The sequence below is a fragment of the Aulonocara stuartgranti genome (assembly GCF_965226115.1).
Source record: "Aulonocara stuartgranti genome assembly, chromosome: 7".
NCBI lineage: Eukaryota > Metazoa > Chordata > Actinopteri > Cichliformes > Cichlidae > Aulonocara > Aulonocara stuartgranti.
Window position 1 is genome coordinate 12,767,501 of NC_138945.1, and position 27,255 is coordinate 12,794,755.

Sequence of the window (27,255 nt, forward strand, 5' to 3'; positions counted from 1 at the left end):
TCACCTGATCTGAACCCCATTGAGAACCTGTGGTCCATCATCAAATGTGAGATTTACAAGGAGGGAAAACAGAGTTGCCCCTGGTGAGAGGCGGCGGGCTGGGGTGGGTATCCTAATATCCCCTCGGCTTGCTGCTGGTACGTTGGGGTTTTTCCCGGTGGACGAGAGGGTTTGTTCCCTGCGCCTTAGGGTCGGGGAACGGGTCCTGACTGTCATCTGCGCTTATGCGCCGAGTGGCAGTTCAGAGTACCCAGCCTTCTTAGAGTCCCTGGGGGGGGTGCTGGAGGGTGCTCCACCTGGAGACTCTGTTGTCCTGCTGGGAGACTTCAATGCTCACGTGGGTAACGACAGCGAGACCTGGAGGGGCGTGATTGGGAGGAACGGCCTCCCTGATCTGAACCCGAGCGGTGCTCTGTTATTGGACTTCTGTGCTAACCACAGTTTGGCTATAACGAACACCCTGTTCGAACATAAGAGTGTCCATAAGTGCACGTGGCACCAGGACGCTCTAGGCCGTAGGTCGATGATCGATTTTGTAATCGTATCAGCAGACCTGCGACCATATGTTCTGGACACTCGGGTAAAGAGAGGGGCTGAGCTGTCAACTGATCACCACCTGGTGGTGAGTTGGATCAGGTGGCGGGGGAGGACGCTGGACAGACCTACGGGCAATACCTACAACCACGATTACCGACACTAACAAGCTGATCTACAATACGGCAGCAGTGATCAGTGAGATGCTTGGCTACAAGTTGAACAGCCACAAGGGGCAGTACCCTCCATGGAGAAGGAGGCTAGAGGGCAAGATCAAAGTAGCACGGAGGGAGGTTAGCCAACTAACGGAGTTGCAGAAAGGTGCGACAAATAAGGTGCCTAAGAAATACAGCAAGCTGTCCATACCTGAGGCCTTGGAAACTGCCAAGCAAAGACTCACAGCCTTGGCCAGCCGCTTGAGGAGGTACACCAGAGAGATAGAAGGCAGGAGAATAAACCAGCTGTTCTCCACAGAACCAGCAAAGGTGTACTCTCAGTGGCAAGGGAACAATAAGAGAACAGCACCACCAAGGCTGGAGACGGAGCAATACTGGAAGAGCATATGGGAGAAGGATGCAACCCATAACGGCAATGCTCAGTGGCTAGAGGATCTGAGGGCAGACCACAGCGACCTCCCTGAACAGGGTCCAGTAACCATCACAGTGGCAGATATCCAAGAAAGGGTCTCCAGTATGAAGAGTTGGACAGCACCAGGGCCCGACATGGTTCACGCCTACTGGCTGAAGAAGCTGACTGCACTCCACGAGCGTCTGGCAGCACAAATGAACCAGCTGCTAGTTAACGAGAGACACCCGGAATGGCTAACTGAAGGCCGGACGGTCCTGATCCCCAAGGACCCCAAGAAGGGACCGGTCCCCTCCAACTACCGACCAATAACCTGCCTCAGTACTACATGGAAGCTCCTGTCAGGCATCATATCAGCTAAGATGAACAGGCACATGGGTCAATACATGAGCGGGACACAGAAAGGAATTGGCAAGAATACCAGAGGTGCAAAACACCAGCTACTGGTAGACAGAACAATCAGCCGAGACTGCAAGACCAGACTGACCAACCTGTGCACTGCCTGGATTGATTACAAGAAGGCCTATGACTCAATGCCCCACAGCTGGATACTGGAATGCCTAGAATTGTACAAGATCAATGGGACCCTAAGAGCCTTCATCAGGAACTCAATGGGGATGTGGCGTACAACACTAGAGGCCAACTCCAAGCCCATAGCACAAGTTACCATCAAGTGCGGGATCTACCAAGGAGATGCTCTGTCCCCACTGCTGTTCTGCATAGGCCTGAACCCCCTCAGTGAGATCATTAACAAGACTGGCTACGGATACCGACTACGGAACGGAGCAGTTGTCAGCCACCTCCTGTACATGGATGACATCAAGCTGTATGCCAAGAGTGAACGAGACATCGATTCACTGATCCACACTACCAGGCTATACAGCAATGACATTGGAATGTCGTTTGGACTGGAGAAGTGTAGTCGGATGGTAACAAAGAGAGGGAAGGTAGTCAGAACTGAGGGGATTGAACTACCAGAAGGCAACATTGCAGACATAGAAGACAGTTACAAGTACTTGGGGATCCCGCAGGCAAATGGGAACCATGAAGAGGCCGCTAGAAAGGCTGCAACCACCAAGTACCTGCAGAGGGTCAGGCAAGTCCTGAGGAGTCAGCTGAATGGTAAGAACAAGATCCGGGCCATCAACACATACGCCCTGCCCGTGATCAGGTACCCTGCTGGGGTAATAAGCTGGCCAAAGGAGGAGATAGAAGCCACTGACATAAAGACAAGAAAGCTCCTTACCATGCATGGAGGGTTTCACCCCAAGTCCAGCACCCTGAGGCTGTACGCTAAGCGGAAGGAAGGGGGCCGGGGACTGGTGAGTGTCAGCACCACAGTCCAGGATGAGACAAGGAACATCCAAGAATACATTGGGAAGATGGCCCCAACTGACCGAGTGCTCAGTGAATACCTCAGGCAGCAGAAACCCAAGAAAGAGGATGGAGACGAGGAACCATCATGGAAGGACAGGCCCCTGCACGGTATGTACCACCGGCAGATAGAGGAGGTGGCTGATATCCAGAAATCCTACCAGTGGCTGGACAAAGCTGGACTGAAAGACAGCACAGAGGCACTAATCATGGCAGCACAAGAACAAGCTCTGAGCACAAGATCCATAGAGGCTGGGGTCTATCACACCAGGCAAGACCCCAGGTGCAGGCTGTGTAAAGATGCCCCAGAGACAATCCAGCACATAACAGCAGGGTGCAAGATGCTAGCAGGCAAGGCATACATGGAACGCCATAACCAAGTGGCCGGCATAGTGTACAGGAACATCTGTGCTGAGTACAACCTGGAAGTCCCGAGGTCAAAATGGGAGATGCCCCCAAGGGTGGTGGAGAATGACCGAGCTAAGATCCTGTGGGACTTCCAGATACAGACGGACAAAATGGTGGTGGCTAACCATAGTGGTGGTAGACAAACAGAAGAAGACGGCCGTAGTGATCGATGTAGCGGTTCCGAATGACAGCAATATCAGGAAGAAGGAACACGAGAAGCTGGAGAAATACCAAGGGCTCAGAGAAGAGCTCGAGAGGATGTGGAGGGTGAAGGTAACGGTGGTCCCCGTGGTAATCGGAGCACTAGGTGCGGTGACTCCCAAGCTAGGCGAGTGGCTCCAGCAGATCCCGGGAATAACATCGGAGATCTCTGTCCAGAAGAGCGCAGTCCTGGGAACAGCTAAGATACTGCGCAGGACCCTCAAGCTCCCAGGCCTCTGGTAGAGGACCCGAGCTTGAAGGATAAACCGCCCGCAGGGGCGTGCTGGGTGTTTTTTATATATATATATATATATATGCTAAATATATAAAAATTGGATAAGTATTAACAATAATAAGTAATAATAATATTTTACATTTTTCAGCCAGAAAGGAGTGTGATGATCAGAGGTCTTTGACCCAGCATTTTGAGGTTTTGTGCTCTCATGTCTTGCTTACTGAATAATATGTTTAATTCTTAGTTTTCTTTGTGTTTATCTTTTCAACTTAATATATTTCCTTTCACGAATTATGTTTCAGTTTAGTTTGTTCCCTCAGTTTCTTGGCCCTTTCTCATCTGTCAATTCCCCTTAAATTCTTGTCTCATTTCCTGTTTAGCTATTGCTTCTCGCTTCCTATTTTATTTTAGTAGATACCTGTCTCCAGTATCTTGCCTTCAGTTTTACTTGCCTCAATGTCTTTGATTCTTATCACCTGCATGCATCTCATTACACAGCTCCCTCCCTCCATTCGTCTTCTGCTTATCCAATTCTGCTTCCTTTAGCTGCCCTAACATATACTGGTGTCTGCATATATTTCTGACAGATTGATACACTTGTCTCTTGCTAAAATTCCGCTCATTACAACACAGATGCTGCCATCTTCTGTTTAACTACAGTAAAACACTGAGCTCTGGCCAAGATTCAGGTAGAGTACGGGATTCATCCAGAGAACACCGTCAGGCATGTTTAGGCTGGTGTTGACAACACCACACTAGAAACTGAAAATGTTGGGGGAATGTTGTGTTCAGGTTCCAAGTTGTTGTTTCAAGCAAACTGCTTTATTTGATCTTTATTCGCACTATGTCAGTATAAAAACCTCATGTCAGCGATCTCACGTCATGTCATATGCTGCGTATGAAAAGAAAAAGCAATCATAATTAACATGTTCAGAACAGGATTGACTTTATTTCTTAAGAAATTATTGAAAGTGTTAAATTCAATGGAGTCCCAATATACCCAATACTGGCAGCATTCCAGAAAAAACAAACCATCAAAAATAACTTTAGAAGTTCTATACAAATGTAACAGAGTGAGTGAGCGAGCGAGAGAGAGCGAGAACTATTTAATTCTCAATAACTCGTCTGGTAACAGTATTGTACCTGGAAACTAAGACTGATTACCTATAAAATATTTCCTAGATTTATACTCCAAGTAGTCATTTAGTAATACATCATTCTTAACATCAGCAAACTGCCCAAGTCGCACAAAATCAGGATTATCTTTTTACATTCAATCTTTTGATAGAAATCAACTTTTTTAGAACAAAAAATGAGCAAACTGCTGAAAAAAATATTTACTCACAATCCCATTATCAGGGAATCTGGGATTCTGCTGGAATATGGCAATACACTTGAATAATAACGCATACATGTGCACAGACTGAATCTAACATACATGGATCTGAAACACAAAGAAACACACTGTGTCACAGCTGACAGCGCCGACTCCTAAGCAACCCTGCACACCAATGTGGGAAATACACTAGGTTGATTATGTAATGATTAACATGGTGTGTTTCCTATTGAAATGGCTTAATGGGCCATGAATTCTCAGGTTAAGTTGGCACCCGTGCATCTGAAAAATTGAAAGGAGACATTTAAAATGAGTTAAATGTCTGTAATTTAAAACAGTTTCTAAAAATCGGTTATAGTCATCAACACAATGTAAAGAAACAACTTTGCTGACTTCTTGTGCAACTTCTCACACTGCCACCTCTACAATGGAGTTGACAAGGTAAAGTTAGCATGAGCCATTGAGCCAAATTACTGGGATGTAAGCTAGGTTGAAATTAACTAGAATTATCCTTTAAGGGTTAGATTTAGATTTTAAAATCTACCTTATACAATATAGCAGCCATTCCCAAACTAAAGATTGCTGGGCCTTTTTGGAACTCTTTCATCTCAACTGTGATTGTCATATAAACATAAGATGAACCTGTACCCGTTTGTGCTTTCACTGATTCATTTTGATTTTCTGACAATTCACCTCATAAGTTTGGCCATTGCCAATTCACTTTCCATCACCTCACAAAACTGTATTTGCTCCCTTTGAGTTAATTTCCTCTATGAATGAGATAATAGGTCCTACAATGAAGAATAAGATGTTGTTTTATATCCCACTGCTTTGTTTCATCTAGTTCCATTTATTTAATTATGCAGTGAAAGCTTTCCATTATAAGACTGACTCTTCCTGTCCTTCCTTGTTATCATTAATATTTTATCATCAACACAGGGATTATTTAGAAGCCACTTCTGACCTTTCTCACATGTTTACACACATGCAACAATGACTGACAGACATTTCAAATGTATTTTAGACTGTCAGCATACTGGATAATGAATACTACAGTGCAGACTGGATGTTTTTCATGGTCTACAGGTGACATACTGCGTTGAACTCATACGGACACACACACACACACACACACACACACACACACACACACACACACACACACACACACACACACACACACACAGGAATGCCATCATAATTCAAAGAGGTGGGAAATAAGGTTCTTAAAGGTGCTTCTGAAGCACAAACAAATGCTTGGGATTTGTTCAATCTAATCTTGTTTAACTACAGGGCAACTGCAGTTAAACAATATTAGAAACAACATTTCACCACATTCACCCTTTCAGTGCCAATCTGATTTCCAGTTGCAAGGATTAGACGACACACTGGGAACAGTGCAGGGAGCAGACCCTCTACTTAACCACAGTGCTCTGTGCTGTGCTGCTTACTGTATGCTCTTAAGTTTAAGTAGGTCTGCTTTTCATAAGTCTTAAGTTTACATGACTTATGAAAAGCAGACCTACTCGTAGAAGCATCACAGCATGTATATTAGAACTTACTTAAGGAACACTAGGAACAGCAACAATAGAAACATGTCCCATTTCTGTGTCACAGATCTGATTGCACAACTTTATATTAAATCTTGCTTTTCCTGATGACTTTATGGTCTCCTTTTATGGTTTCAAGTCCTATAAAAAGAAATTACGGTCTCCATTAGAGTCAAAATGTTAGAGTGATTGACAAGGTAGTAATGTGATCTGTCTCAATTCCATATCATCTATACGGTCTATTGTTCCAACTGGTGTTTCCACAGGTCCTTTTAGACATGATGGATGTTTTTGTTTATCTAAAGGCATTGTATGGTCACATAAGTTACACCAATCTTTAAAAAGAATTCAACAAAAATCTCTAGCTCTTTCAGTACTCAATGTTTCTGAATTAAGCCTGCAGAGATGCAAAAGATAACAACATAGTCTCACCTCCTTGGCCTGGTAATAGCAGCTAAGTAGGTGAGACTTAAAAAGCTGCAACCTAAAGTTTGGAGCAGAAGTACAAAGTATCAAAAGTCAAAGTACAAGTACAAACCACGAGTCTGGAGTTTTGTTTAGAGACTGAGTGGGGAAAAAATAACAACCTAAAAAAAACCCCTCAAAATTGTCTATATTTGGATATATATAATTTGTTCATATAAATGTCTATGCATCTCATTAGTATTTTTTTTTAGCTTTGATACTTTCTGGATTTCTTCCCCTTTATGGTAAAGTCTGTAGTGGCAGTCTTTCTGTAAAAGCCAATTCTTCGACCAATCAGAATTTGTCGGGAAAAAAGAACCCCTGTTAGGTGTGCTGTTGGCCTTTTGCTAGACGTCATGCAAGGACCTCTATATTGGTTGAATTTCTATAGTCCTTTTCTCTGAATTTATCACACATACTCAATCACACATGCCTGAAGGCATAATAACCAATCACAGCAGAAAGGCTATAGAAATCAGTGCACTCTAATCTTGATGTCGACAAAGGTCTCAAACATTATTAACACTAACAGGTGTTTAGTCTTGTGTTAAGGTCCCTTTAAACAGTAACACTGTGAGATGTCTAACTGTGGGGTGCCAAATAAAATTCCCTCTCTTAGACTATCAAATCTCCATTCCATCATGTCAGAGTCTTTATGGTGAATGTGTGATGTGAAGTAATAAAAGATATGTCAAATAACAGTTTATCAGCTTGTGACGTCAATTTGGAAATCCTTTTGCATCTTTTCATCCTCAGTTTCATATTGAATTATAGTTCTGTCCTTATATTCTTTTTTTTTTTTTGGAGAAACCACACTGTATTTTGTCTCACAGTAAGGCATGTTTCAATTTGACTTGCCAGTTTGGGGGGGAAAAAAAGAGAACAACGGGATAAACTAGCAGAAAGGTCAGTCACTTCTATGTATATAGTAACAATCAACAGCACCTGAGCTCTACAGGTCTACACTGTTAACCCCTATACTGAACAAAATGTTTCTAGAATTCTTTCAAAAGGCCGGTGCTGTTTTAGCCATGTTTTCTACCCTGACAAAACATTATATCCAGAATTTGTGAAAAATCAGTCAAGCTTCAAGAAATCTTTGCTACAGATCCAAGGTCTATGGTAGTAGAACCAGACCCTAGAAAACCATCCATGAGCGACTGAAAGATCAAAGACGCACGCACGTACGCGCACACACACACACACACACACACACACACACACACACAGTATGGCATCAATGTTAAATGAATTGAAAAAATTCGGACGTACCTCGCATCTCACCAAATAGTTTAACATCTTCCACAGTGCACAAATGTAAGGTGCAAATCTGCTTAGAACCCACTATCGAGTGTTTTTAATGTCTCAAAGGGACGCACGCACGCACGCACGCACACACACAAGTAAGGAATGGCAAAACAAGTTTAGTACAGAAGGCTCAATCTGGAAGTAAGGCACCACCAGATTAAAATGTATACTCAAGGGCAAGAAACAGCAATGGAACCCTTTGGAGATATTTGCATTTTGTATCAGCCCAGTTTTTAAAATAACAACAACAAAAAAAATGCAGGGAAAGAGTTTTCCATAATTCAGTGCAAGTTTGACCTGCAGCTACAGGAAGCTCTTCTTTCAGACACACAGTTTTGTATTGCTGATTGAAGCACATTGCGCTTCTGGCAAAGAAGATGATCAGATGACACTTTATAATGAATCCCAATAGAAACAAGGTCATTCCAAAGGATCCATATACTTTTTCCTGCTATACCACATTTTTATTTGTATATACATAAACATGCACACACATAGTCCAAAGTTATTAAAAATTGCATAAAATAATAATTCCAATAGTAAGCACATAAAGGAATGTGGGTGGAAATGAACAGTGTGAACAGTAGATGTACATAAAAGACAAAAAGCACTTCCACTCCAGTCTTGTCCAATAACTAGGTTCCAGCCATAGATGATTTATCAATAATTACAAACAATGATATAAAAAAACAAAACCAATCTCTACTTGGTTGGAGGAGGGCTTCCCCCCCAAACAACAGGCTGACAGAAACTGCACTACCCGTGAGCCTCATCTTCTGGGGAGCTCTTCTGGGCTCTGGTGCCACCTGTGGAATCTGACCAATGACAGGAGAGCTAGGATGAGTAAGGGGTCACATCATCACACTTATGTAAACCCACTCAGGGGGTTTAAGGTGGGGGTGGGTGGGGTGTTACAGTAATATGAAGAGGGGATTAAAAGATGATGGCAGGGGAATAAAAATAGGAAACAATAGTCTGCCTCAAGACATGAAAGATAGCACGATTGATGAAGAAAAGCCAGTGATTAGGAAAGAGTTGTTCTTTGTCTATAAATACACTCACGCTTTCCCTCTGTATTATATTTTACATAAAATAACTAACAATAGTTTGTATGCTGTATTCATTTTGGAGATATATCATGGGCCAAAATGATGACATTCAACTCAAAAATATTTTCAAGTACAGCTTTTCTCAGGAGCACAGACTTTGTCATCACTTTAGTGCCATCTTTTGTCTTTTTTAGTACACTTATGGTGATGTAACAAGTCCTCCAATAGGCATATGACGGGTCTCCGTTAAGTTTGAAATTAATTTTTGCTAATAATAGACTAACACATTTTCTCCCGTTGTTATGTTTTGCCTCCTTTCTAATAAAAACTTTAAATGACTGTGGTCACGGTTTCACGGATGACTCAGTCACACTGGAGCAAAAACAGGATGGAAACCAAAAACAAATGAAGCAATAAGCAAATCAGTGGTTACCAGGTAACTGCATTAAATGGCTGTCCTGCAGCAGCTGCATCCCTATTTGTGCAGAAGTTTTTGAACTTCAGTTTAAGATCTATGAGATTGTGACCAGTCTATAAATGTAATGAGTTAATTCTGTGTATGTATGATGGTAAAAGATTTGAAATTGTTGTCCAACAATCTGTTATCAAGTTTACAAGGTCGAGTTGTCGAGTCTCTGTTGTTGCTTTATCACCATTTTGGGGCACCAAAGTCGCTCTGAAGATGGTAACTGACTGCGAGTGGCTACACACCTGGTCCCCATTGTTAAAGCAACCATTTCAAAAGCAATGAAATTTCTAGTTAATTACACAAGGCTGCAAAAATAATTTTGGTCATGCTGTAGTCTCCAGCGACTGTGCGTTAGATACCAATTTTACAATAGCAATACCAATGATCAATAGCTGCTAATGATATTTGGGTTTTTTTCCCCAGGTGATTATTTTTCCATCCTTGTGCCAGGGGTACACAGACTTCTTAAGCCATCACAAAACTGATGTGATAATACATTAAATATATCAGCCAACGACATCAGTAATGCCAATCAACGTGGGCATGTCACCTCAGTTTCATTTACTGCCCATGTGTTTTGTTTTTACATGGCTGGCTCACAGAGAAGTCAGAACCATGACTGTTTAAAAGAAAAACACAGTACTCTGCAAAAGTTTTAGCCAGGTGTGAAAAAAAATGCTGTAAAGAATGCTTTCAGAAATATGAATAATGATTGTATTTTGTAAATTGATAAAAATAAACAAAGTGAGAGAACAAAATAAAAATCTAAATCAAATCAATATTTGGTATTACCACCTTTTGCCTTCAAACCATCAGCAATTATTATATGGAACAGCCAATCTCTGCTACCAAGGTGAGGTTGTGAAAGACCGTTTCATGTCATGGCAATATTGAGCAGAACCACAAGACCTTGCACCAGCAAGGTTTCTCCCAGACAAAGATTTCAAAGCAAACTGGGGTTTCAAGATGTGCTGTTCAAGCTCTTTTGAAGAAGCACAAAGAAACGGGCAACGTTGAGGATTGTAGACTCAGTAGTTGGCCAAGGAAACAGTGCAGCAGATAAAAGACACATCAAGCTTATTACTCTTCGAAATTGGAAGATGTTCAGCAGTGCCTTCAGCTCAGAACTGACATAAACCAGTGGGACCCAGGTACACCCACCCAGGTCCGGCCAGAAGTGGTCTTCATGGAAGAGTTGTTTCCAAGTTGGAGGTATGGCTTTTTGGCTGCAAGGCCAAGCGACTCAATTATGCACGGAAACATAGGAAATGGGGTGCAGAAAAATGGCAGCACATGCTCTAGACTTTTGACCTATGAGTCAAAATTTTAAATATTTGGCTGTAGCAGAAGGCAGCTTGTTCGTCAAAGGGCTGGAGAGTGGTACAATAATTATTGTCTGCACGCAACAGTGAAGCATAATGGATGTTGGTTGAAGGTTTAGGGCTGCATTTCTGCAAATGGAGTTAGAGATTTGGTAAGGATTAATGGTGTTCTTAGTGCTGAAAAACACAGTCAGATACTTATCCATCATGCAATACCATCAGGTAGGCATATAATTGGCCCCAAATTTATTCTGCAGCAGGACAACGACCCCAAACATACAGACAAAGTCATTAAGAACCATCTTCAGCATCTCAACATCATCAAGCGTGTTAGGATTACATGAAGAGACAGAAGGATCTGAGGAAACAGACATCCAGAGAAGATATGTGGTTAGTTCTCCAAGATGTTTGGAACAACCTACTAGCAGAGTTCCTTCAAAAACTGTGTGCAAGTGTACCTAGTGTACCTGCTGTTTTGAAGGTGCATTGAATTGCTATCCTGAAGCAGCTGCATCCCTATTTGTGTAGAATTTTCTAAATTCTCTGTTTACAGCATTTTTTCACACCTGCCTGAAATATTTGCACAGTACTGTTTCTGGACAGATCTACAAGTTCCTCTCATGTTGGACAGAGATCATATTGGAGGCTCCACAGAGTTTTTATTCCACACCAAGACACAAAGGAAACATCCAAATGCTAGCTGGCTAACATGCTCAATTAGGAGAGATATCTCTGAAACACAATATGGGATTGACATGAGGTTAGAGCTGTTAATTTATCACATAATATTGATCTTTTTAGTTCTTTTCTTTTTATTTTATTTTATGCAGTTTCAAATTTACAGTCTAACATATATTGTACCTTTTAACCTTTTTTTTGAAAATATAAGCCTTTTTGGGGGGAGGGGTTTAATATTATTCTCAAAGAATAATTTTGCTTTATTTAACTCTGATATATTCCCCATTTCTAGAGCTGTGATTTGAAACAGCAATCTGCAGCTGCAGGGTGCTTTTGATGTCAGTATAATCCGTTCTGAGCGATTCTTCTTTTTCTGGAATCTGTACAATGAAGATGGTTCACTGTGGCAGTCTGAGTTATATTTATCTCATCCAATTTGTTCATGTAAACAAGGTGTGTTCCTTCCACACATTAACCAGTCGTGGAGTTCCACATGGTACTGTGCTAGAACTCATGCCTTTCATGTTTAGCCAAATTAGAAAGCTCCACTTTAACACCTAGGCAGGATTGCTAACTGAGCAGTTGAATCAAGAAATCGCTTACATAGAACCTAACTGACCTGGAGAACCTGGTTCTCACATGTCTTTTCCTATTAAAAAGGATACTGTTCCTCCCCACCATGACTGAGTGCTTTGCTTATAGTGGACTGCTGAATTACTGAAGCTCTCTAACATCACAGTCATTACCTGACAGTACTCACGTACATCAGACGTTGTGAACTGAAAGTATAAAATAAAATTGAATTGAAGTTAATTGAACTGAGAGGACACAGTGGGCATTATCCATAAAGGCACATTATTGGGAAATATATCAGGTTAAAACAAACAGTTTTCACCTAAGTTCTCTATTGTAAAGTGTAGACCTACATTTTGGATGCCAGAGGACACAATTCATCACCATTTGTCGCCTATGTTTTTATATACACCCAGATTCCTGTCATTAGCTTTGTGAAGGGCATCAATTCAGTAGAACAGCCATGCAGATTCAAAGAGACTCAGCTAACTACAGTAAAACTGGGAGAAGTGAGATGGTTCCAGAAACCAGAAATGGACACAGTCAGTGACAGGCTGCATTTCATTTACCTCATGCAACAAAACAAAAGTGTTAACAGTAGTTCTCAATGGTATCAAAGAATGAAAAGTTTACAGGGAACTCTGGACAGGCCAGAGCAGAGAGGACACATGGAGGCGCGCAAGGAGGGAAAAGAAAGAGAAAGAGAAAAAATTAATTTAGTTCAGCTGAAGGCAAAAAGGAATGCACATTCCTATAAACGTTTACAAAAGGCGTCTGGAAAACAAAGCTTTGTAGTCGATGGGGCAGCACACCCGGCAAGTCAGACATCATTTTGAACAAAGCTACCTTGCGTGGTGTTTCTGTCATTGAGCAGCTTGGTCTGACTGTTCGGCAAAATCTTGATCTCAGGTGGATCTGGACTCTGGCCAGCGCGTGACGCCATGAGAGCGTTGAGATACTGTAGACGTGTCACCTGCAAAACACACGTACACACAAGTTAGTAATGTCGCTGCAGGGTTTTGGATAAAATGAAAGGTTTTTAGGGAGTTTTTAGGACAACCTCATAATCATGAATTACAGTAGTCAAGCATCAGTGATGGGAATAACGGCATTACAAGTAACCGATAATGGGATAATAGTAACCGAGTTACTAACGGCGTTACTTTTTTCCAGTAGCGAGTAATCTAACTAATTACCATTTCTATCGTTACAACGCGGTTACCGTTACTAACAAGAAAATGCGGTGCGGTCGCCTTACTATTTTTCAACAAACAGATGCTGTCTTCAGCTTACCACATCTTTTATCAGTTGCACGGAAGTAACTGTAAGTAATCTGGGCGCTACAGCTTTTAGCAGCTGCGCGGACGGCAATCACTTTCTGCCCAACGATCACTTTTTGGCACAACACCTGTAGCTAAGGGGGCAAAACAATCGCTTGAGTGCTGCTGTTTGACTGAGGAAGAATAAAGTAGTCGTGGTAAGCCAATCACATGACCACTTCAAGATGACAAACCAACAAGGTGATATATACCAGTTTTTAAATTGTGTTGATAGACCACGTAAAACCAGAGTCATGATAAACAATAAATTCGTGGCGTTTTTTCCTCAATAGTTTTGTCACGTTTAATGTCTAAGGACAGCGCTAGCAAGCACTCTCAGAAAAAGAGAGAGAGAGCGAGTTTTGAGATGTGAGAGATTTGTGACGTTCAGCATATTTGGAGTCTGTAGTTAATGTGTTGTCTTGTGTAGTTAGGTGTTGTGGATAGTATTGTGTTGTGTGTCAGAACAATGAGGTGACTGCTGTCTCCAGGTTCTACCTGGAGACAGTAGTCACCTTAGAAATAATTTTTTTGGAGTGGCACAAATAATTTGTGTGGCATCTTATTGAATGCAGAACAGCTGATTGTTCTGTAAATAGTTTGAAATGGTTATTTAAAAAAAGGGGGTAAAAGGTAAACGGCTGCAAATAACTTTGTTGTTTGCAAAACTTTTGCATATGATTTTAAAATTGACAATTTATAATTGCATTTAAAGTTATGAAATATGATTCAATAAACATGTTTGTGGTTGTTACAGTAAAACATAACTTTTTCTACTCGGATTTTATGTTTTGTCTGATTTTAGATCAATTGTGTTAATACAGTATATCAAAATAAAAACATAACTGTAAATTCAGACATGTGAGGTTGTGCTAAAAAGGATGATACTAAACAAGGCAAGTAAATAGTTTTTAGGTGAACTGTAGAGGGGAAATCAAAAGTAGTTAAAAATGGCCAATTATACCCTGGACCCCAGTGGGTTAAACTTTTTTTTTTAAAGTAACGCAATAGTTACTTTGCAAGTAATTAATTACTTTTATAATCTTGTAACTCAATTACTAACTCGGTTACTTTTTTGAAGTAGTAACTAGTAACTATAATTAATTACTTTTTCAAAGTAACTTGCCCAACGCTGTCGAGCATAGAAGTAATGAATGCATGATTTAGTTAGGGCTGGATTCCCACTGTCACCAAAAGCTTGCTCATCGGGATTATCTGATTGTTGGGGTTTTCTCTGTATTATTGTAGGCTCTGTCAAACTGTTATATTCTTTATATTTCTGTAACTGTATTATCAGTTTGTTGTCTATGATACGCTTTACTAACCAATACAGATTAAATTAAAACTTTTTAATGCTTACGAATAGTCTTTGTTATGGATGAATACTTTCCAAGAGAAAAGACACATATACAAACTCGTATGAGCTGGAGGTCCGTGAGAGCTCGGACGGTGTAGTCGGGGCAATAGCTGGACGGGCTTGTGGCTTCTGCTGACTCAAAAGGATCCCTGGGAGAGTGACGCTGAGTTGACACCGGAGACTGGTGCACTGAAATTGCACAATCATACATACAGCCTGCACATTATCTGGAGCATTGCAAATTTGAGCTCTTTTGTCTTCTTATTGTCACCAACTCATTGTTATGAAAACACACTGAAACACAGCATTATGATTTAGTAGAAATCATTACTTTTAGCTTATTGTATGCTTAACTGGTTTGAAGATAAAATTTTGAGGTGTGACTGAAGCGACTGACAAACCCTTGGAACAAGTATTATAATTATTATGAAGAATGTGTAAAAAATCAATTAACTAATATGTAAGTTTATATGATAAAGTTTAAATCTAATTTCTTCAAACCTTGCTATGGAGAGAATTATTAAGAGAAAACTGCTAACTTGAAACAGTAGCTTATGATTGGAAATTTACGTGGTTTAGTGACCATTAAATAATGTAATTTTAATGTACTTAAATCACAGTTAAGGTTTTAATCTTGGTATAAATAAAATGAGAGGTAAATAATAAAAAGGTAACAAAATTTGGTCCCACTTACAGCCAACTAGTTTAGCTTTAAACTGTAATTCACATAATTTTTGTTAGGTGCCTTTAAATTGCTATTTCTAATGTCTACAACTAGGATTTAACTAACATGCTACAGATACTGTAAATGTTACATATTGGCTCCATTAATGTTTTGAGTCACTCCTGCTCAAAATCTCTTCCCATATTTGGAAGGTCCTGATTCAACTGAAAGAACAATGTCACTGAGCATACAAGTCTATGGCTTAGTCAAGGACTAAGAATTTATCAGCCTTTATTTAAAATTAGGCAATTATTTTATTCATTTATCAAACAAAAATATAAATCATTTAAAATGAGCAATAAGGTCATTTACTAGATTAAAACAGAAACATTGTTATAATTATAATACTATGTGGTCAAACCTAAAGGGAATACCTAAAATGACCATTATATGCATGAAGTCTTTTATAACCTAGCTGATATGAAAATGAATGCTATGGGGTTAAATTCCAGGCATAAATATAAACTCCAAGAACTTCTTTAAAACTTCCATGCATGTAAAACAGGACATGTTGGCTGATTTTAATTTATCCTGCTCAATTTGTTTTCTTATTTTTTATGACTTAGCATATAAACCTAGCCCTAACGTGATTTATTAATATCTGTTGTCTACTATGTATGCAAAAACAACATTTAACTGCTCCAGCAGCTCAGTGTGATTTTATTTGCAGTATTTTCTGTAGGTTGTAAAATGTTTTAGGGGTCAGACAAAAATGTGACATGAAAGATGTCACTTCAGGCTTTTAAAATTGTGGAGATGATTTGTGGATTTTATTTACCAAGAAAAATAATGAAAATAATAAGACATATTCTTACTTACAGCTGGAAGTCTAGTGGTGAAATGAAACTCTTGAATACAATATCTCTAAATAATTATCAGGATTCTCAGTGCTTAATACACAATTTTCCAGGCCATTCGGAGTGACACGCGCGCTTTGAAATGCATTAATATAATGTAAAGTACATTACTGTATATGTAATAGTTTTAGTATTCTACAGGAATGCTGTGAAATTGCCCTGTTTATCTTACTTAAAACAATTTAATAAAATTTGTAAATAGTTTTATTTTTGAGTGTTAAAACTACACTGTAATCTTAACTTTTTAAATATGGCTTTTAATTTTAATTCATGAAGTATACACAATCTTAACAAACATGATGATGCATTTAAATGCCCAGAAATCTGTATGATCAGTCTTCGGGTGAATTGTCCCTGCATTGTGAAGCAATTCTGTGTTTTGTAAACTCACCTGAAGATGGCAGCGTCAAAGCAGACACGCCATAGTATGTAAATGCTCCATTTTCAAATTTCAGCCCCTCTTTGCCAATCTCCACTTCAACGCGGCCCTGACAAGGAGCAAACAAGAAACATGCACACAATGAATGTGTGTGTGAATGGGTGAATGACTGAATGTAGTGTGAAGCGCTTTGGGGTCCTTAGGGACTAGAAAAGCGCTATACAAATGCAGGCCATTTACCATTTACCATTGTTTTTGGAAACAAGAGAAAACATATACAATAAACTCACAAGAATGTCCTTAAAATTATTCACACATGGACTTCCGGTGTCATGGTGGCGAGAGTAGCAGCATAAACAGGAGCTCCTGCATCGATAGCTAAAATAATCCGCAATTCAAGAATATAATTCATTAAAAGCGATTTTCCCTTTAAGAATAATGAGCGGAAATAAAAATAAGAAGGGACGAGCCCCAGGCCGAAGCTTAGAAACGCGACTTGAGAGTAAGACATATGAAACACGCTCCGAGCAAGAGGGCGAGAAGATGGTGGCGGAGGCCGCAACATCAGCGCTAGGCCCTCTCAGACAAGTGGTGGGTGAAGTAGTGGCGGAGGGCATGCAAGACCTTAAGGCAGAGATGAAGAAGGAGCTATCGCTCGTGAGAACAAGTTTGAAAGAGGACATGAAAGCCCAAATACATCCAGCACCATCATTTTAAACACGGGGGCCCCGCAGGGATGTGTGCTGAGCCCCCTCCTCTTCACTCTGCTGACCCATGACTGCACTCCATCATATAGCTCCAACCTCTTCATCAAGTTTGCGGATGACACAACGGTGGTGGGTCTCATTAGCAACAGGGATGAGACCGACTACAGAAGTGAGGTGAGACGCCTGGCCACGTGGTGTGCTGACAACAATCTCTCTCTGAATGTGGAGAAGACGAAGGAGATTGTTGTGGACTTCAGGAGAATGCACACCCAACATGCTCCTCTGACCATTGACGGAGCGTCTGTGGAGAGAGTGAGCAGCACCAAGTTCTTGGGTGTGCACATCACAGAGGATCTCTCCTGGACGTACAACACCACAGCACTGGCCAAGAAATCACAGCAGCGTCTCTTCTTTCTCCGCAAACTAAGAAGAGCAGGAGCACCAGCCCCCATCATGTACACTTTCTACAGAGGCACCATCGAGAGCATCCTGTCGAGCTGCATCACTGTGTGGTTTGGAGCCTGCAATGCGTCCTGTCATAGAACCCTCCAACGCATAGTGAGAGCTGCAGAGAGGATCATTGGTGTCTCTCTCCCCTCCCTCCAGGACATTTACAGCACCCGTCTCACTAAAAAAGCCCTTTGCATAGCGGCTGATCCCACACACCCAATGCAAAGCTTCTTCAAGCTGCTGCCGTCGGGGAGGAGACTGCGGAGTCTCCAGGCCAGGACCAGCAGGCTGAAGGACAGCTTCATCCATCAGGCTGTCAGGAAGCTTAACTCCCTCCCGATTCTGCCCCCTCTCCCCTCTCTCCTCCACGGTCTCACTGAACTCTGTCACACACACACAAACACACACACTCTCTGACTCACTCACTGGCCTGCACCAGTTACCAGTCACTTTGTGGAGCATTGGACTGCCATTACCTCATAAGACTTTGTTGTTACACTTTCTCTTACCGTACACTACTAAATCTCCATTTGCACTATTTGCCTATTTGCACTACTCTGCCTGGTTTACACTCAATGTCACTTACCCATTATATTGTATATTATATAGCTTTCTTGTTATATGTAAAATTGTATTTATTTAAATTTTTACTTTTTAATTATTTTACTTGCATTTTTAATCACTTTTATATTTAAATATATTTAAATGTTCATTTGCTATTTATCTAGGGATTGAGAGTAACGCAATTTCTATTCTCCGTATGTCCTGTACATGTGGCAGAATCGACAAATAAAGTTGACTTTGACTTTGACTTTGAAAATGAGCGAGTTAACACACGAGATAAATCAACAGGTTACCGCCGCCACAAGCAGGATCGAGGAGGTGGGGAAACATCTGGAAGAAATGGAAAGAAACATGGTAGGGAAGGAGAAATGGGACATTGGAGTGAGGGATGCCATTGTTCAGCTGCTGCCAGAGGCAGCTCCAAGAGAAGGTTACGGATTTGGAGGGGCGCTCACGCCGTAATAACATACGGATATATGGCATCCCTGAGAACATAGAAGGCACCTCCATGCTAAGGTATGTGGAAAGCATGATGATATCGGAGTTGGGGGACGGTGTGGACTTGGGCAGCGAGAAGAACCTAGGGATAGAGAGAGCTCACCGGGCGCTGGGAGTGCGGCCGCCGCCGGGGGCGCCCCCTCGATCAACGGTGGTGCGCTTCTTAAAGTTCAATATTAAAGAACAAATCCTACGCGCTGCATGGAAGAAGCCTGTATATATAAAGGAGAAACGGATTTTCTTTGATCACGACTATGCCGAAAACATACAAATGAAGAGAAAAGAGTATGGCCCGGTTAAAAAAGTACTTAAAGAAAACGCCATCCGGTTCCAGACCCCGCTTGCTAAAATGCGGGTTCATTTTGACTCGGGAATGGTCCTATACAATAACGCGGAGGAAGCTGCGGCGGATCTAAGAAGACGCGGATACACGGTGGGACCGGTGGCCACAAGAAAGCCCAAAGGCATTACGGCGGAGATGATCAGCAGTATCCTACCGACGAGCGTGGTTGGGCCGCGACGCACCGGGAATACAGCTGATCTACGCGGGAGCGCACGGGAAAAGCTGAAGGTACGGAGGAGTAACACCTGCGCCCCGCCCGCCCCGTTTCGCTGTTAAGATGAACATAAGACCAACGGAAAAACAGGTGCGCCGGGCTGCTGATCAATACAGGGGGATATATGGTTGGATGGCCTCCTCCCCTGGCCGTGATGGAATATGGCACGTCGATACCCCTTTGATCATAGAGTGGTGAGGGTCCGATGCAGGTGACTCACATGTTTTTTTTGTTTTTGTTTTTTAGTTTCCCTTTTTCTTTTAAAATAGGAAACGAGAGGGGCCCCACACTGTGGCATTTCCCCCAGACTGAGAGGAGAGAAAAAACCTCTCTTATGGAAGACCTGGTTTATTTGGTTAAGACAAGTTCTGTCTTTGTTCATGTGTGTTTATTATGTGTTCTGAGGGCTGGGAGTATTGTTATGTTGGTGCAGGAAAATAAGTTGGAAATATATAGAACATATGCGGTATTATAAGGTATTGTCTTTGAATGTAAATGGTATAAAGAATCCCATTAAGAGGAGTAAGATAGTTTCAAAGCTAAAAAGGGAAAAAATTGATATTGCATTTCTACAAGAAACGCATCTCTCAAAGGAAGAACATGAGAAGTGGAAGAGAATGGGATTCAAAAATATCTATTATGCCTCACATAGATCTGGCAAAAAAAGAGGAGTGGCCATTCTGATACCGAACAAGGTTGGTTTTGAGTTTACTGGAGAACATAAAGATAAAGAGGGAAGATTTGTGTTGGTGAAAGGGAAAATGGAACAGGAAGACGTCACGCTGTGTAATATATATGCACCCCCTGGTAGTAGTACAGGGTTCTTTAAGGAGATATTCAGTCTTATTGCCGCAGAAAGTGTTGGTACATGTATATGTGCAGGAGATTTTAATTTACTTCTCCATCCAAAATGGGATACAACTAGCCGAGACCGGAGGGGAACTAAATTAGAGAAACAAGTAAAAACAATGTTGTCTGAGTTGGGGCTTATAGATATATGGAGATATTTACACAAACATGAACGCAAATTTACATTTTATTCAGCGAGACATGATATGTACTCGAGGATTGATTATTTCTTTACTTTTAGTAAAGATCTCCACAGAGTGAAGGATTGTATAATAGGACAAAGAGATTTATCTGATCATTCGGGACTAACTATGAAGATTGGGTTTAAAGCTAGCCCCAAAAACACCTTATGGAGGCTTAACACAGGTCTGTTAAATAATGACTTGTTTAAAAGAGAAATGGGACAGGAGTTAAAAACATATTTAGAACTCAATGACAATGGAACAGTTAATCCTACGATTTTATGGGATGCGGCTAAGGCATACCTTAGGGGTAAAATTATTGCAAAATGTGCAGTCCTAAAGAAGGTCAGAGCAAAAAAGCTGTCAGATTTGCAGGAAAATTTGGGAAAATTGGAACAATTGCACACCGTTACAAGGTGCCCCCAGGTATTGGAGCAGATGAGGCTGGTTAAACAGGAGATCCACAAAATTTTAAGTGAGGAAATTGAAAAAAAAATTAAAATATAATAGACAACGGTGGTCTGAGGCAGGACCCAAAGCTGCTAGGCTATTATCATGGAGACTCAGGAGGCAACAACAGGAGAACACTATTCATAAAGTTCGAAATTTAAAAACAAATAAGATAACTAATAAACTTGAAGAAATTCAGAGAGCATTTGAAGAATATTACACTGAGCTATACACACAACCGGACAAAGCAGATGAGCATAAGATTCAGAATTTCTTATCCAGCCTAGATCTACCATTTATAGGTAAGCAGCAGAATGAAAAACTCGTCAGAGAAATATCAGCAGAAGAGATTAACATTGGGATCTCAAAACTCAAGACTTTTAAAGCCCCAGGATGTGATGGATTTCCACCAGAGAGGTATAGGCAGATGAGGGAACCCTTAATCCCGCTACTAAAGGCCTCTTTTAATTACTCTCTGAGTGGGGGGGCGCTCCCACCATCGTGGCAGGAGGCGTATATCTCTGTCATACCAAAAGCAGGGAAGGATAAAACTGACCCCAGAGGTTATAGACCTATTAGCGTGTTAAATATAGACTATAAACTATTTGCCGCGATTTTGGCTAGGAGGTTGAGTACATTGATGCCCACGCTGATAGAGGAGGATCAAACAGGCTTCATTGGTAACAGACAAACACACGATAATATCAGAAGGGCCATTCATACTATTGACCGGATACTTAAAGGGAAAACTGGAACAGTTCTCATTGGGCTTGATGCGGAAAAGGCATACGATACAGTCGGGTGGGAATTTCTGTTTCATGTGTTGAAGAGATTTGGGCTATGTGACAGGTTTATTCAGTGTATAAGAATGATTTATATGTCTCCAACAGCGAGGATCAAAGTTAATGGAAGCCTCTCAAATCGGATAACGCTACAACGTGGCTGCAGGCAGGGCTGCCCGTTGAGCCCACTGCTCTTCAACCTTTTCATTGAGCCATTGGCTCAATGTATCAGGGAAGATACTCGATTGGAGGGGGTTACAACGGGGAATGTGGAAAATAAAATTTGCTTGTATGCAGACGATGTGCTGGTAGCGCTAGGAAACCCGGAAGAGGGAATTCCTCTGCTTATGGAAATACTGGAAGAATATGGCAGACTGTCTGGTTATAGACTGAACATTCAAAAAACTCAAATCTTGACATTCTTCTTTAACCCCTCAAGACAATTGGTAGCAAGATATAGATTCGGATGGCATCAATCTCAAATGGAGTATTTGGGGATCCTGCTGACAAAAGACCCTGCATTGTTATATGAAGTTAATTATAATCGGGTGAACAAGAAGATATATGAAGATCTGGAGAGGTGGAGTCTGCTCCCCCTCGATCTGGGCAGCAGAGTTAGAGCGATAAAGATAAATATCCTCCCAAAGCTGCTATATTTGTTTGCAGCACTTCCAGTTGAGGTCCCAGCAAAACAATTTAGGGAGTGGGATATGCATTGCTCAAGATTCATATGGGGAAATAAAAGGCCGAGAGTGAAATATGCAACAATGCAGCTGCCTGGTGAGTGGGGGGGCATGGCTCTACCGTGCTTTGAGGATTACTATCTGGCAGCCCAGATCAGACCTCTAGTGTGCTGGTGTAACTCTAAGTTTGAGGCAAAATGGAAGGACATTGAGCTTTCTTTGATGGATTTCCCAATACAGTCTGTTCTGGGGTCTCTTGAGAGTTTGCCACAGGCATATCAGATGCAAAATTTATGTGTAAGTTTTTCCCTGAAAAAATGGGCAGATGTGATTAAAATTTTTGGTCTTAATAGGGAAATAGGGTTGCTGGGATGGCCAGCGCATCTCCCACGCTTTCTTCCAGCATTGTTAGACCATAAATTCAGGGAGTGGTCCAGGCATGGAATCACTGCGATCTGTAAGATAGTTAAGCATGGGGAGCTGATCAAATTTGAGGACGTGTCAGATTTACGAGATCGGCAGGGAAGATTTTTATCGTTACCTGCAGGTTCGGAGCTTCTTCCGGAAGGAAATTAGAATGCTTGACGCAGATGCTAGTGGGGTGATCCAAATATTTATGGATGCTTATGGTGAGAACATTATAAGAGGTACTATAGGCAAAATATACAGAAGTTTTACAGCCATGAAAAAGACCTCAACAAGATATGTCAGTCATCGATGGGAAAAAGAAGCAGGTATAACTATCTCAGAGGAAGATTGGTTGCGGATGTGGAAGAATGTGTTGTCTACCACAAATTCTTTAACATGGCGAGATTTTGGATGGAAGAATTTAATTAGATTCTTCATCACACCAAAGCAGAAATCCAAAATAAGTGGTTCAGGCGCTTCATGCTGGAGGGAGTGCGGGGAGGTCACTGCAGGTTGCTTCCATGTCTTCTGGTCATGCCCTAAACTGAAGACCTTTTGGGAGGAGATTAAACAAATGGTGATGGATGTGCTGGAAGTAATACTGGACTTCTCCTTTAGTACCATGTACCTTGGGAATATCCCTGAGGATATAAATAACAGAGACTCATACTTACTGAAAATAATTATGGTTGCATGCAAAAAGGCAATTACTAAGTGTTGGTTACAGACAAGCCCCCCCACACGGAAGCTGGTCATAGACATTATTAACACAATTCATCATATGGAACTGATTACCCTCTCACTGCGGCTACAGAAGGAGAAAGGAGAGAGACTTTGGGAACGATGGGATCGTTATATGTCAAGAGACTAGAAACTGATACCTCTGTGATGCAGAGGGACAGCTGCGAATTTGTTTGAATGGGACATGCACCTGTGTAATATGTAATATGTGTAAGTAAAACAAGGCGTTGTGTATTTTGGAATATGCGAACATATGTGACTGTGTTGGTTTCCCTTGCCCTCTTTAGTTCTGTATGTAAAATAAGATGAAAATCAATAAAGAGAAAGTATTAAAAAAAATTATTCACACATGCAACTTCTACTGCTTTGCTTGTGTTACTTATATCCTTATTTCTGGATAATGTTTTCCACTGTCAGTGATTTTCAGGTTACGTCAGGCTAAAAGGCTGTATTTTACAGTCTTAAATTTGTACTTTTACTAATAAGTGCGGTTTTTTTTGTAATTGAAGTCTTTATTTGTTTTTAACATTTAACAACATGAAAACAAACAAAGTAACAAACGAAACAACAAGAGAAAAGAAACAATAAAGAAAAGAAAAGAGCTTCCAATCCCATGGTTAATTCACCTTTATATTTTGGGTCTATTTTCAATACCTACTAACTATCGGTACACCCGTAAAAAAAAAAAAAAAAAGGACAATAAAATCTAATTCTTAAGTCGTTCCATTACTGAGTGCCTACACAAACATACAATGCAGCAAGCATAAAATTTAACTAAAGATAATTGCCCTGACCAAATAAATTCCAGCCATCTCAGCCAAAAACATGTCCCCATGATTTGTCAAAACCCTCCCTATTATCATTAATCCTAGCAAAGAATTTTTCATACGACACCATTTTCAGCATATTTTCTTTCCACCTATTATATTCTGGAGGAGATGGTTCCTTCCATACACTGAGAATAACTCGAGCCGCTGCGATCACCCCCACCTTTATAACCACAAAGTCATATTTTGAAACCCCAGGTAACACCGACTGATCCCCTAATAAGCACAGTCTTGGTGACAGGGGTATCATCAAACCAATCCACCTTCCTATTTTATCCAATACTTTTTGCCAAAAGGGATAAACTTTCCCACATTCCCAAATAGCATGCATAAAGGTCCCTGGATCTGAACTACATTTCCAGCATACATTACTGGGACTGATTCCCATTCTATAAAGTTTGGACGGAGTGAAGTACCATCTGTGTATTAATTTATACTGAGTAAATTTACCCCTGACCTCTCTTATATATTTATCAGAGAATGACAAAATTCTGCGCCAGTCTTCTTTAGAAATTGCACAACCCAGATCTCTCTGCCATATAATCCTTAAGTTTTCACACATCTCTTTTTTTGGATTGTTAAACAGTTTGTAGAAAACAGCTGCCCTATGTGCCGTACTGGACAATTCTAAAAACTCCACCACCATATTTGAGCTTTGAGTAAATTTCCCTTTGGTAATACAATCCCTTATTTGTAAATATTTCCAAAAATTATTTTCTCTTATCAAACCATATTTTTGGGTTATTTCAACGAATGACATAAACACTCCCCCTGAGTAAAGATCACTTATCCTGTGTTTGCCTTTGACAAGCCATTCCTTCCAAAGCACAGTTTTTCGCCCAATCTGTACAGCAGTGTTGTTCCATAGCGAGGTATAAGGTTGTCTTAAATGAGATGCTCCACACATCTTGTGCACCTCTACCCAGACAGCTTTGGAATACCCGAGCACTGGGTTATTATGAAAGTCTTGTCCATTAGTTGCCGAGCCCTGTGAGAGAACATCCAAGGGTGTAAAAGGGCTCACTAGTTCCTGTTCGATCTTCATCCAGCTCAGCTCAGAGTCCGATCCTGTCCAGTGTTTGGCCAGTCTTGACATTTCAAAAGCTAAATTATACAACTTCACATTTGGGAGGGCCATTCCCCCAATGTCTTTAGAGGCCCACATTTTCTTTATATTCACTCTCGGCTTCTTGTTATTCCACAAAAAATCTTTAATTAACTTCTCAAATTGACTAAATATGTGTAAAGGAATTCGTACAGGTAACATCATGGAAACATAATTGAACTGTGGGGCCACCATCATTTTAATCACATAAATTTTACCCCATAGTGTAAGATTCAATTTACCCCATTTATCCAGATTTGTTTTTATCTTTAGGAGGAGAGGTTCCATATTTGAAAGCATAATATCCTCCAGTTTGGGTTTTAATACTATTCCTAAATACTTCATACCTGAAGGTAAGTACTTAGAATTGAATGGAGTAACGCATCTAGAATGACATGATGCTGATAATGGCATGCCTTCCGATTTGTCCCAGTTTATCTTATAACCTGACAACCCTGAAAATGACTCAACACATGTGAGTAGCGCTGGTAGAGACTGCATGGGATCCGTTAATACTGCTAAGATGTCATCAGCATATAGAAATAACTTGTGCTCCATACCCCCTGCATGAACACCTCTGACATCCCTGTTAGCTCGAATAGCCAAGGCCAGCGGTTCCAGAAATATTGTAAAAAGCAGCGGGGACAAAGAGCACCCCTGCCGGGTCCCGGACCTATTTTTAATAAAGCCAACCTGATCACCATTGATGATATCTGGTAATATTTGATCCAGGCGGGAGGCCAAAACCTTTGTCAAAATTTTGCAATCGACGCCCAAAAGGCTTACTGGCCGGTAATTTGCTGGGTCCGATAGATCCCTATCCTTTTTAGGAATAAGGGAGATCAGTGCTTCATTAAACGTACTTGGCAAGGAACCTATTACTAATGCCTCAAGGTAAACTTTATGTAGGACTGGAGCTAAAATATCAATATATTTCTTATAATACTCAATCGGGAAGCCATCCAAGCCTGGCGATTTCCCATTCTTCATTGATGAGATCGCAGCTCTGACCTCTTCTTCAGTTATAGGCTCATCCAGTCTTTTTTTCTGTTCCCCAGAAAGAGTAGGTAATTGTAGACCTGAAAAAAATGTCTTCACCTCCCCCTCATTAAGTGCACCAGCAGACGTATACAAATCTTGATAAAATGATTGGAAAATTGAATTTATTTCTTTCGATGAGGTTACCACTTGGCCGTCTTTCTTAATCATAGATATATTATTTAAATTATCTTGCTGCTTCAGTTGCCTTGCCAATAGTCTTCCATTCCTTTCGCCACCTTCATAAAATTTTGTTTTAAGCCTAAATAAGGCATATTATGCCTTTTTGTTATAAATGTCATTCAGCTGGTATTTTAATTTACATATAGTCTGGTATTTATAATTTGAGTATTGTCTCGCTAAATCCTTCTACAATTCTCGTATTTCTTTATCTAAGGTTTTTTCCCCGTTCTAGATCACTTTTCCTAACTTTTGTTGCGTATGCAATTATCTTTCCTCTTATATATGCTTTAGATGCTTCCAAACTGTGGCTACTTTATCTGTGGAACCCATATTGATTTCGAAGAAAATTTTAAGATCCTTTGTTAACTCCTCACTAAAACATTTGTTCTGCAACAACATCATGTTAAGCCTCCAGCGACCCCTCTTCGTTCTATCTGTGTTTAAATCAATTTGCAACTCTACTGTGGCATGATCACTAATGACAATGGCACCAATCTCACAGTCGACG

At 40.9% G+C, this 27,255-nt stretch overlaps 1 protein-coding gene across 2 annotated transcripts in view; it reads right to left on the reverse strand.

Annotated features, from left to right (window-relative positions):
- Positions 1-4,266: 4,266 nt before the first annotated feature.
- Positions 4,267-27,255, reverse strand: part of cnnm3 (cyclin and CBS domain divalent metal cation transport mediator 3) — a 35,832-nt gene continuing 12,843 nt past the window's right edge. Inside the window, exons 8-11 of one of the 2 annotated variants that reach the window (XM_082541511.1) lie at positions 16,736-16,832; positions 14,822-14,952; positions 12,934-13,060; positions 4,267-8,811 (exon numbers count right to left, since the gene is read on the reverse strand). In XM_082541511.1, the coding sequence (XP_082397637.1) occupies positions 8,753-8,811; positions 12,934-13,060; positions 14,822-14,952; positions 16,736-16,832 (414 nt within the window). In that variant the 3' untranslated portion in view covers positions 4,267-8,752. The other variant, XM_082541509.1, reaches the window with a different exon arrangement.